Below are 12,637 nucleotides of genomic sequence, written 5' to 3' on the forward strand. Positions count from 1 at the left end.
ATCATGGATAATACCCTGTCAGCGGTATTAGCCAGACTGCCTGAATTCAGAGGAAAGCGCAATAGCTCTGGGGTTAGACGTAATACAGAGCGCACAGATGTTTTAAGGCCCATGTCTGATACTGCGTCACAATATGCAGAAGCTGAGGAAGAGCTTCAGTCTGTGGGTGACGTCTCTGACTCGGGGAAACCTGATTCAGATATGTCTACTTTTAAATTTAAGCTTGAGAACCTCTGGGTGTTGCTTGGAGATGTTTTAGCTGCTCTGAATGACTGTGACACAATTGCAGTGCCAGAGAAATTGTTTAGACTGGATAAATACTACGCGGTGCCGGTGTGTACTGACGTTTTTCCAATACCTAAAAGGTTTACAGAAATTATTACTAAGGAGTGGGAAAGACCCGGTGTGCCGTTCCCCCCCCCCCCCCTCCTATTTTTAGAAAAATGTTTCCAATAGACGCCACCACACGGGACTTATGGCAGACGGTCCCTAAGGTGGAGGGAGCAGTTTCTACTTTAGCAAAGCGTACCACTATCCCTGTCAAGGACAGTTGTGCTTTTTCAGATCCAATGGATAAAAAATTAGAAGGTTGCCTTAATAAAATGTTTATTCAACAAGGTTTTATCCTGCAGCCCCTTGCATGCATTGCTCCTGTCACTGCTGCTGCGGCGTTCTGGTTTGAGTCTCTGGAAGAGGCCTTTCAGACAGCTACTCCATTGACTGAAATACTTGACAAGCTTAGAACACTTAAGCTAGCTAATTCTTTTGTTTCTGATGCCATTGTTCATTTGACTAAACTAACGGCTAAGAATTCTGGATTCGCCATTCAGGCGCGTAGGGCGCTATGGCTTAAATCTTGGTCAGCTGACGTGACTTCAAAGTCTAAATTACTTAACATTCCCTTCAAGGGGCAGACCCTATTCGGGCCTGGTTTGAAGGAAATTATTGCTGACATTACTGGAGGTAAGGGTCATACCCTTCCTCAGGACAGGGCCAAATCAAGGGCCAAACAGTCTAATTTTCGTGCCTTTCGAAACTTCAAGGCAGGTGCAGCATCAACTTCCTCTGCTATAAAACAAGAGGGAACTTTTGCGCAATCCAAGCCGGCCTGGAAATCTAACCAGGCCTGGAGCAAAGGCAAATACAGAATACTGGAAATGAATAACTGGCGCTAAATGAATAGCTAGGATTACACTACCTACGGTGGAAATAGATTCAATACCTATATATTGGACGTCAGTGGTGAATAAAAACTCGTATGGCAAAAAAATTTTTTTTTTTTCTTGATAAAGCCCTCCTGGGGTGAAACGCGTAGAAATTTACTCCAGTGTTTTGTTTTTACTATTGGACACTAAGAGACTTATACAACACTAATAGCTGCGATCCAGCCCCCTCTTGTGGACGAACAAAGCTAACTGCCACTTGAGGACCAGGGATCTGATCAGCGCCAATATTAGTGGTCCTATTTTGCTGCTCATACTACATGAAGTGCAGTTTTTAAGGAACACTTCCACCAAATCTAAGGGTCACAGGCACCTTGGGACGTTGTAACATTGACCGGACGGTTACACCTATCATCAGAGATACCGTCACACATACTCAGTAAGAGGATCCATCCGGCCTATCAAAGAAAGGGTGTGTGGCCCAAACCGCCAATAATCACGGAAGCGGGCGGTTTGTTGTTTAGCCGCGAAATACCCCGTAAGACACAGACGCCGAAGTAAGCACTAGGAATCAATATATGGTCGAGCTGTCAGCTCCCGTAACTCCGAGTTCAGTAAGGTACCTTACTAGTTATAAAACTGTGACTTTCCCATCATACAGGAACTTTGTTGTATCAGACATCTGTTGATATATTAATTCTATTTGGAGCCAATACTTGTTTCTTGCCTAATACACTCAAGGGAGACGTCCCTAGTGTGAGTTTTATATATCAGTCAGCCATTTTTTTATACGAATGTTTAATGTCTAATATTAAATATATTTATGATTTTTAAACTATAGTAAGAGAGATTTATTTGCATATACCGGATCCTATATACTGCAACAGATTTTTGTTTCACTTAGCAGACCGCTATACACCGCATTTGTATTTTGATGTATTTTGATATATTTTTTTACACATTGTATTTTGATATATATTTTTACACACTGTATCCTTTACACACTGTATCCTTTTCCTGCATTTAATACTAGTTAAGGCTATTGTTAGATTCTAGTACACACTATAGTACGGATTAGACCACAGAGTTTTATTATTTGCTTTTTAAGGTTTGACACCAAGTAGCAAGTGCACTTGTTATTTATAGGTAATTCACATATATGTGATTTTTGCCATACGAGTTTTTATTCACCACTGACGTCCAATATATAGGTATTGAATCTATTTCCACCGTAGGTAGTGTAATCCTAGCTATTCATTTAGCGCCAGTTATTCATTTCCAGTATTCTGTATTTAACTTTAATCAAACTACTAAGGAGGAGTAGTTTTCATAACTAGGCTTTTAGGATTACAGTTAGCGCCAACCCTTATTCTTTACCACTTACTGGAGCAAAGGCAAGCAGGCCAGAAAGCCTGCTGCTGCCTCTAAGACAGCATGAAGGAACGGCCCCCTATCCGGCAACGGATCTAGTAGGGGGCAGACTTTCACTCTTCGCCCAGGCGTGGGCAAGAGATGTTCAGGATCCCTGGGCGTTGGAGATCATCTCTCAGGGATATCTTCTGGACTTCAAAGCTTCCCCCCCACAAGGGAGATTTCACCTTTCGAGATTATCTGTAAACCAGATAAAGAAAGAGGCATTCTTACGCTGTGTGCAAGACCTCCTAATAATGGGAGTGATCCATCCAGTTCCACAGATGGAACAAGGACAGGGATTTTATTCAAATCTGTTTGTGGTTCCCAAAAAAGAGGGAACCTTCAGACCAATTTTGGATCTAAAGATCTTAAACAAATTCCTCAGAGTTCCATCGTTCAAAATGGAAACTATTCGGACAATCCTACCTATGATCCAGGAGGGTCAGTACATGACCACATTGGATTTGAAGGATGCTTACCTTCACATACCGATTCACAAAGATCATCATCGGTTCCTAAGGTTTGCCTTTCTAGACAGGCATTACCAGTTTGTGGCTCTTCCCTTCGGGTTAGCTACAGCCCCAAGAATTTTTACAAAGGTTCTGGGGTCTCTTCTGGGGTCTCTTCCTAAGACCACGGGGCATAGCAGTGGCCCCTTATCTAGACGACATCCTGATACAGACGTCAAACTTCCAAATTGCCAAATCTCCTACGGACATAGTGTTGGCATTTCTGAGGTCGCATGGGTGGAAAGTGAAAGAGGGAAAGAGTTCTCTATCACCCCTCACAAGGGTTTCCTTCCTAGGATAGATTCTGTAGAAATGAAAATTTACCTGATGGAGTCCAGGTTATCAAAGCTTCTAAATTCCTGCCGCGTTCTTCACTACATTCCGCGCCCTTTGGTGGCTCAGTGCATGGAAGTGATCGGCTTAATGGTAGCGGCAATGGACATAGTGCCATTTGCGCGCCTACATCTCAGACCGCTGCAATTATGCATGCTCAGTCAGTGGAATGGGGATTACACAGATTTGTCCCCTCTGCTAAATCTGGATCAAGAGACCAGAGATTCTCTTCTCTGGTGGCTATCTCGGGTCCATCTGTCCAAAGGTATGACCTTTCGCAGGCCAGATTGGACAATTGTAACAACAGATGCCAGCCTTCTAGGTTGGGGTGCAGTCTGGAATTCCCTGAAGGCTCAGGGATCGTGGACTCAGGAGGAGAAACTCCTCCCAATAAATATTCTGGAGTTAAGAGCAATATTCATTGCTCTTCTAGCTTGGCCTCAGTTAGCAACCCTGAGGTTTATCAGATTTCAGTCGGACAACATCACGACTGTGGCTTACATCAACCATCAAGGGGGGACCAGGAGCTCCCTAGCGATGTTAGAAGTCTCCAAGATAATTCGCTGGGCAGAGACTCACTCTTGCCATCTATCAGCGATCCATATCCCAGGTGTAGAGAACTGGGAGGCGGATTTTCTAAGTCGTCAGACTTTTCATCCGGGGGAGTGGGAACTCCATCCAGAGGTGTTTGCTCAATTGGTTCATCGTTGGGGCACACCAGAATTGGATCTCATGGCGTCTCGCCAGAACGCCAAGCTTCCTTGTTACGGATCCAGGTCCAGGGACCCAGAAGCGACGCTGATAGATGCTCTAGCAGCACCGTGGTTCTTCAACCTGGCTTATGTGTTTCCACCGTTTCCTCTGCTCCCTCGACTGATTGCCAAGATCAAACAGGAGAGAGCATCGGTGATCTTGATCGCGCCTGCGTGGCCACGCAGGACCTGGTATGCAGACCTGGTGGACATGTCATCCTTTCCACCTTGGCCTCTGCCTCTGAGACAAGACCTTCTACTACAAGGTCCTTTCAATCATCCAAATCTAATTTCTCTGAGACTGACTGCCTGGAGATTGAACGCTTGATTTTATCAAGGCGTGGCTTCTCTGAGTCAGTCATTGATACCTTAATACAGGCACGAAAGCCTGTAACCAGGAAAATCTACCATAAGATATGGCGCAAATATCTTCATTAGTGTGAATCCAAGAATTACTCATGGAGTAAGGTTAGTATTCCTAGGATATTGTCCTTTCTCCAAGAGGGTTTGGATAAAGGATTATCAGCTAGTTCTTTAAAGGGACAGATTTCTGCTCTGTCTATCCTTTTGCACAAGCGTCTGGCAGAGGTTCCAGACGTCCAGGCATTTTGTCAGGCTTTGGTTAGAATTAAGCCTGTGTTAAAACCGGTTGCTCCTCCATGGAGCTTAAACTTGGTTCTTAAGGTTCTTCAAGGAGTTCCGATTGAACCCCTTCATTCCATTGATATCAAACTTTTATCTTGGAAAGTTCTGTTTTTGATGGCTATTTCCTCAGCTCGTAGAGTCTCTGAGTTATCAGCTTTACAATGTGATTCTCCTTATCTGATTTTCCATACAGATAAAGTAGTTCTGCGTACAAAACCTGGGTTTTTACCTAAGGTAGTTTCCAACAAGAATATCAATCAAGAGTTTGTTGTTCCATCATTGTGTCCTAATCCTTCTTCAAAGAAGGAACGTCTTTTACATAATTTGGACGTAGTCCGTGCTTTAAAGTTTTACTTACAAGCGACTAAAGATTTTCGTCAAACATCTTCCCTGTTTGTTGTTTACTCTGGACAGAGGAGAGGTCAAAAGGCTTCGGCAACCTCTCTTTCTTTTTGGCTTCGGAGCGTAATACACTTAGCCTATGAGACTGCTGGACAGCAGCCCCCTGAAAGGATTACAGCTCATTCTACTAGAGCTGTGGCTTCCACCTGGGCCTTTAAAAATGAGGCATCTGTTGAACAGATTTGCAAGGCGGCGACTTGGTCTTCGCTTCATACTTTTTCAAAATTTTACAAATTTGATACTTTTGCTTCTTCGGAGGCTATTTTTGGGAGAAAGGTTCTACAGGCATGCACACAATACAGCTGTGAAAAAGCTGGCAATATCACTGACCTATGAATGTTTATCATTGTCACAGGTTGTAAGAATACAATCCAAGAGTTCCAAGAAAGCAGTGCTTAGTATGAAAATGCAGTGCAGCGCTTCACCAACTGGTTAAAAAAGCTCTGAAGATATCAGCAGGCACAGGTGGAAAAAACAGTAGCTTGGTGCATTGTAACCATTCTGTTGAAGATGTTTGCAGCAGTTTAAAGTGTAAAAGAATATCTTAAACAGTCAAAAAGTTGTGCAAACAACAAGGAAATGCTGCATGAAACATGCAACAATGGGTTTTAAAGTTTTTAAGGCTTTAGAATAAGAAAAGTCTAAAATGCATGCAAAAATCAACTTGTGTGGTTTGTGTTTTTAATTTGCTCAATATAAAGTATTGGTAAAACTTATGTGGGAAAAGCTGTCTATAAACACAATAGTATGGGTTTAATGGAAATCTAGAGCAGCTGAACTGTACCACTAATATGTGTGGTAGGGTGACCTTGTATTAAAGGTACAGTGAACAATATTTTATTTAAATGCTGCATTTGACTATATGCATTACACACATAATATCTGTAAAATAAGTTTTTGTAAGGTTATTGATAAGTGTTTTTAGCAGTTAAAGGGACAGTTTACCCAAAAACTTTATCTCCTTTAATTTGTTCAGAGTGATCCATTTTACCACCTGAAGTAACATAGTAACATAGTAACATAGTAGATAAGGTTGAAAAAAGACTGAAGTCCATCAAGTTCAACCTATACAAATCTAAAATACTTTCAAAAAGCTCCAGTTAAGCTTAAATAACCCCATTAAAATGTGACCCATTTAATACTAGCAATCATATCCATGAATTTTGTTTATATACAGAAATTTATCCAGACTATTTTTAAATGTATCTATGGTATTGGCATTCACTACCTCCTTTGGTAATGAGTTCCACAATTGTATTGCTCTTACAGTGAAAAAACGTTTCCGTTGCAGGAGATTAAATCTCCTTTCCTCCAACCTTAAATTATGACCTCTTGTCAGAAACAATTTTCTTGGAATAAACAGAGCTTCTGCCATCTCTGTATATGGGCCTTGAATATATTTATATAAAGTAATCATGTCACCTCTCAAGCGCCTTTTTTCTAAAGAAAACAGACCCAGTTTGGCTAGCCTCTCCTCATAGGTTAATTTCTCCAATCCCCTTATTAGCTTTGTGGCCCTTCTCTGAACTTTTTCTAGTTCTGCAATATCTTTTTTAGCAATCGGTCCCCAGAACTGCACTCCAAACTCAAGGTGAGGTCTTACCAGGGCTTTATATAATGACAGAATTATGCTTTCCTCCCTTGAATCAATGCCTCTTTTAATACATGCTAGTATCTTATTAGCCTTTGAAGCCGCTGCCCTGCATTGTGCAACCATCTTTAGCTTGTTATCTATTACTACTCCCAAATCCCTTTCCTCCTGTGTTTGGCTAAGTCTTGTCCCATTTAAAAAATACGTAGCCTGCTTATTTTTACTTCCAAAATGTAGAACCTTGCATTTTTCCGTATTAAATCTCATTTTCCATTCACTTGCCCATAGTTCTAATTTTAGCAAATCCCTTTGTAAAGAGAGTTCGTCCTGCTCTGACCTAATGACCTTACTTAACTTAGTATCATCTGCAAAAGTAGAGATGTCGCTATTTAATCCTTGCTCCAAGTCATTTATAAAAAATATTAAAAAGAACAGGGCCCAGTACTGATCCCTGGGGGACACCACTGATTACCTTTGTCCAATCTGAGTGTGTGTATTAAATTGTTTACAAATAGCTCCTTAGCCTTTATATTGGCATTTTAAATATCTGATTTAGCCTGTAGTATCCCTACCTATACAGGAAATGTATATATCTAGGCCTAGGCTATTGACAAACTATGTAAAAACAGCCAACAGAAGAAATTGCACTCACAGTGGGGGTGGAAGAGACAAAGCTCTAAAAATGTATTTTCAATTGTTCTTTCTAAGTATTTTACAGAGACAGAGATAAAAAAGGGAAGCATTACAGTGATAATATAACGAGAGCTGATCTGTCTGCAAGCTTAGGTTGTGGTTTCAAAGAGCAAATTCAGCTATTTATTTTGCAAAAAGAAGCATAAATGAGCAATTTCGCATACATTTTATATGCTGCAACTGGTACAATAGCAAATTTGCTAATCTGTGCTGAAAAGATACCTAGGTAGGCATCTGGAGCACTACATGGCAGGAAATAATACTGCCATCTAGTGCTCTTTTAAATGGTTAAAATTCTTGCAAAACATCTGCCATATAGTGCTCCAGAAATGGGCCGACTCCTAAGCTTACATCCATGCTTTTCAACCAAAGATACCAAGTGAACGACAAAAAATTGATAATAGAAGTAAAAAGTTGTTTAAAATTGCATGTTCTATCTCAATCATGAAAGCTACATTTTGGTTTTCATATCCCTTTAAACATGGCAACATCCTGTTGCGCATTTGCCCTGGCCAACATCCATATTGACCTATGTACTGTACATGTCCTGATGATGTAAAGAGCTTTCTGCTTCTCAGTGCACAGATATTTACAAGGTCTGCATCTCTCAACCCTGGTCATATTGCATATGTAGAGATACCATTTGTAGCTCTCAATGGGGACACTTCTAAAAAAATACCTATGCTGGAGCCCTTTTAAAGAAATATTTTGAAAATGTTCAGTATAAGAGTCCTGAGACTGGCATATGTATGTTTCATGAAACAGCAATATGGCTGCCTTATACATGTACCAATCAGCACTGTACTTTATTGTCATATTGCTGCCCCCTCTGCCTTCAGTGTCTATATAAAAGCGTTGGTCTTTGAAAAGAAAACTACCCTTAAAGTGTTAAATTGTTGAAACTAAGTAGTTGAGAGCTATTGTTATCTACTCTACATTTTGTTTTTTTAGACAAGAAAACTATTTTAAGGATATAATCTAATATATTATACATAAACCAGTTTCAATAGCCTAAAGATAGGTATCATAAAATCATATCTATATTTTATTTTCACATTTAACTGCACTTGGATAAATTAACATTGATATCAATTTAAGTTGCCAGGAATGAAAAACTACAGATTTCTCAACACTTTGGCTGATAGTTGTTGTTAATTGTTTTGCTGTTGCTAGGAAATTTCCCTGAAGTTTTGGCAGCTGAAATCAGTATGGAGTGCCACGGATGCCATTTATAGTAATATTTACAGACTTAAAACTGTATGTTGCTATCTTTTTAGATTTATTGTTCATGGGAAAAAAACATTCTCTTAAAGCCACATGGGGAGATCAAACCTAGAATGTCATCAAGAACTGATCTCAAATAAATGTTTGTGTCTGTTAATAAAACAACATTGTAAAGTCATTATAGTGTTAGAAAAACATATTTTTTAATGAAAATTGTCTTTGATGTTACGGGCGGTCGGGTGCGGGTGTAATACAGATTCAGGGCTCAGTGTTAAAGGGACACCAAAGTCAAATTAAACTTTCATTATTCAGATGCAGCATTCACTATTATGATAGTTCCAATTAACTTCCATTATCTAATTATACACAGTCTTTTTATATGCACACATTCTGAGGCACTGGCTTCTACTGGGCATGTGCAAAAGTTTACAGTGCTTACGTATATGAGTCTGTGATTGGCTGATGGCTGTCACATAGAGCAGGGAGCAGCAAATTGAAGTAAATTTTGCCATTTGTCAGAAAAACAACTACTGCTGATTTAATATTGCATTTTATTTTTATTAGATACCTGCTGGTTATGCAGTTGTACTGTATTTAAATGATCATTTAAATGATGCCAAAATATTCAAGTAGCTGATTATAAAACTCTCTTAATATATTTCAATAACTCTCTCTCTCTCTCTCTCTCTCTCTCTCTCTCTCTCTCTCTCTCTCTCTCTCTCTCTCAATAAAGCGTTCTCAATATGAATTATTGTTGTTGCGTGTAGATTTTATTGTTGTAATGTTTGCATTTTTATTTTATAGATTCCTTTTTCAATGGACTGTGAAGAACAAAAATGTATTACTGATCTTGTTCTAGATGCCGATATAAGCATGGGTGGAACCAGGTAAAATAAATGTAATATTTTTGTATATAGATTTTCTTTCTCAGTCGTCTAGTTCAGGGATGGCCCAACTAGCAGCCTTTTGCTCTAGTATTTTTAGCCCCTGGAAAAAGAGAAATTGAAAATGGTGACATAGTTGGGAAATATATTATAATTTGTGTTTTTCATAGCCATACACTTTAAATGTGTCCCCTTAAAGCAACGTGACGCCCAATATAAGTTGTTTTAAATTGCATGCTCTACTTGAATCAGGAAAATACATTTTTTTTTACATTTTAAGGCTTCTAAAGTATTGATCTGTGAACCGCATGGCCATTACTAGTACATTGATAATCTGGAAATTCAGGATATCGCTACTTATAAAGTTAATTTATATGAAGTAAGAAAGCTTCCAGAAACCTTAAAGAGACCTGACATTCAAAACAGAACTCTCCTCCATGTAAAAGAGAATGTTTTAAAATGACAGTGCTTTTTATTTATTTAGGAATTTTCCTGTAATAAATAAACTGCAATTTTATGTGCAGCAGAAGAGTCCCACACATAGTTGTACACAAAATGCTCTTCTAGTTTGGTTGCCAACATTTCTGAAAATAAATAAAAAATACTGGCCATGTTCATTAGCATAAATTTGCTTAACAAATTATGCAGCATAAATCAGTAACTAAAGCTGTTAGGAGAGATTTTAAATGATAATTTATAATAAGATAACAATATGTTTGAGACTTTGAGCTTCATAGCATATTTATTTCTATATTTTATCATTTTCAACTTTGACCTGAACCTTAAAAATTATGGTAAAATACCGGCTGGTTGACAACCCTAACTTCTAGTTTTTTGTTTTTTTTGTTTTTTAATTATTTTTTTAAAATAGTTTTATTTTTAATTTCATCAGCTGATCCATGCAAATAATGCTTTTAGCATGTTTAACTGCTGCTCTTTCATGTATAGGACAGAAAAATATCATATCTCCCAACATTTGTGGCTGGGACTCAGGAGGTTGATGGGGGCCGGTCACCATTTAGTGGGTGGGGCCATGCTGGCAGGGGTGGGGAACATGGGTAGTTAGTGGGAGGGATTGTGGGTGTGTCTGGTCATTCAGTGGGTGTGGCTTGGCACTTTGTGGGCATGTCTGGGTGTTCCGTGCTTGGGGCTAAAGGAAATTGTGCAGTTGGAATGTCTGAAATACTAAATGCTTTCAATGAAGGATGAATGAATAGACATTAAACTGATACTCTTCGTTTAAAAAAAAAAAAAAAAAACTTTTTTATTAGTTGATCCCTCCAGATAATGTTATATTTTACTTAATCCTCCAAGCGATAATAGTAACAGACTTAGGGCCAGATTATGAGTGGCGCACTAACAGTTACTAACTGTTACGCACAAGCAATATCGAGTTTATCGCAGCTTGTTGTGCACATCGGATGTTACAAGTTGAAAGTAAAAGCAATTGCTTAAGTGCAATTGAATTTAACTTGCGTCACAACCTCAGAGCTCTGGTTAACTGGTTAACGGTTAACAAAACACATAAAACATAAAAACACAGAAAACTGTCACAAAACACATAAAAAATGCATTAAAAAGTAGAGATACACTCATAATAACACAACCTAATAAAAATTATTTTAAAAAAAATTATTGCACAAAAAATGGCTCAAAGATATGAGGTTGCAGGTGTTAGAGAAAAAAAGGACTGTAAAGGGCTTTAGCATAGAGATTCATACATATACATGTCTAAATATGTATATGTATGTATAAATATATATATGTATATATGTGTGCACATATGTATTTATATGTGTATATATGTATTTACAGACATATATACACATAAATACATATGCACACGTACATAGACATATATAAGTGCACTGGAGCCCTTTGCAGTCAAGTAGAGGAAAACATATGAAAGCATATTTATGCAATATTCATATTTAATAAAGGTTTTAACTATGTATTTACTGTAAATATTTAACATTTTTATGTTCTGCATATAGCAGAATATGTTCTATGTATTTATAAATATATATAAATACCTATATATAATCATCTATATATATATAGGTATAGATATATATTGTACCAAAATACCATCAGATACAGTATATGTAGAAATATGTATTTACGAAAAAATAGAACATATTTGTCAATGTGAAGAACATTAGAATGTAAAATATTCCTATTTTCATGTCAGGTTAGCGCACTTGAGAATATGCAATCAGGTTTGCGTGAGAGCGATATCTTTTTACTTTCAACTTGTAATACGTTAAATACCACTCCACCCGTAACCGTAATCTGGCCCTTATTGTTTAATAATTTTTGCAAGTACACATTTTACATGAAAAAAGGGGTTTCTGCAAAATTTTATTATGAGGGTATTTAAAGGAACATTTAACTAAAAATTTGAATTTCTCACAAATGCTTAATTATGCAAAGTACATCTACTTTTTTGTACATTTTCTTATTTATTTTGACTGCTTTTACAGTAATTTAATTATCCAAAATAATGACCCTGCAAAATTCCACACTTTGAACTGTGATTGCTGGATCAGTGTAGTAGCTCATTTATATCTGCCTCTAATTAGCCACAGCAAAGGAAATAAGATAAACATACCTAAGAGGCTTCTCAAGGAATCTGTGCGGGTCAGGACTGCAAAACAATGCAAATTTTGCCAATGCACATTTAAATTCAGTAGGCACGTGCATTTGTTTTGTTATGAATGTACATTTGGTAACAAAACACAGATATTCATCTTGTTTTCACAAAATTAATATCCAAACAAATGCAGTGCAAAATTTAAAGAAAAGGGATGAATAATAATGAATGATGAATAATGAATAATTATTTTTTTTCTTTAAATAGTTAAAATACTTACCTTTAGTGCGCTTGAGAGCATCGCTAATCCCGTCCTCTTCACAGAGCCTCAGGAGCACTAATAGGAAGGTTCGTGTGGTGGCTCCCAGGGCCTGCACTTAAAAAGAAGGCCCTTTAGTGTACCCCTTGGGAGCCACCGTGCTAAACCTCCTATTA

The 12,637-nt window shown here is 38.1% G+C and overlaps 1 protein-coding gene across 1 annotated transcript in view; it reads left to right on the plus strand.

Annotated features, from left to right (window-relative positions):
* ITGA1 (integrin subunit alpha 1) overlaps nt 1-12,637 on the plus strand; it is a 359,476-nt gene that overhangs the window by 254,780 nt on the left and 92,059 nt on the right. Inside the window, exon 19 of the mRNA XM_053701263.1 lies at nt 9,530-9,612. Within this exon, the coding sequence (XP_053557238.1) occupies nt 9,530-9,612 (83 nt within the window). The remainder of the gene's footprint in view (nt 1-9,529; nt 9,613-12,637) is intronic.

Source organism: Bombina bombina, chromosome 2, assembly GCF_027579735.1.
Source record: "Bombina bombina isolate aBomBom1 chromosome 2, aBomBom1.pri, whole genome shotgun sequence".
Classification (NCBI taxonomy): Eukaryota; Metazoa; Chordata; class Amphibia; order Anura; family Bombinatoridae; genus Bombina; species Bombina bombina.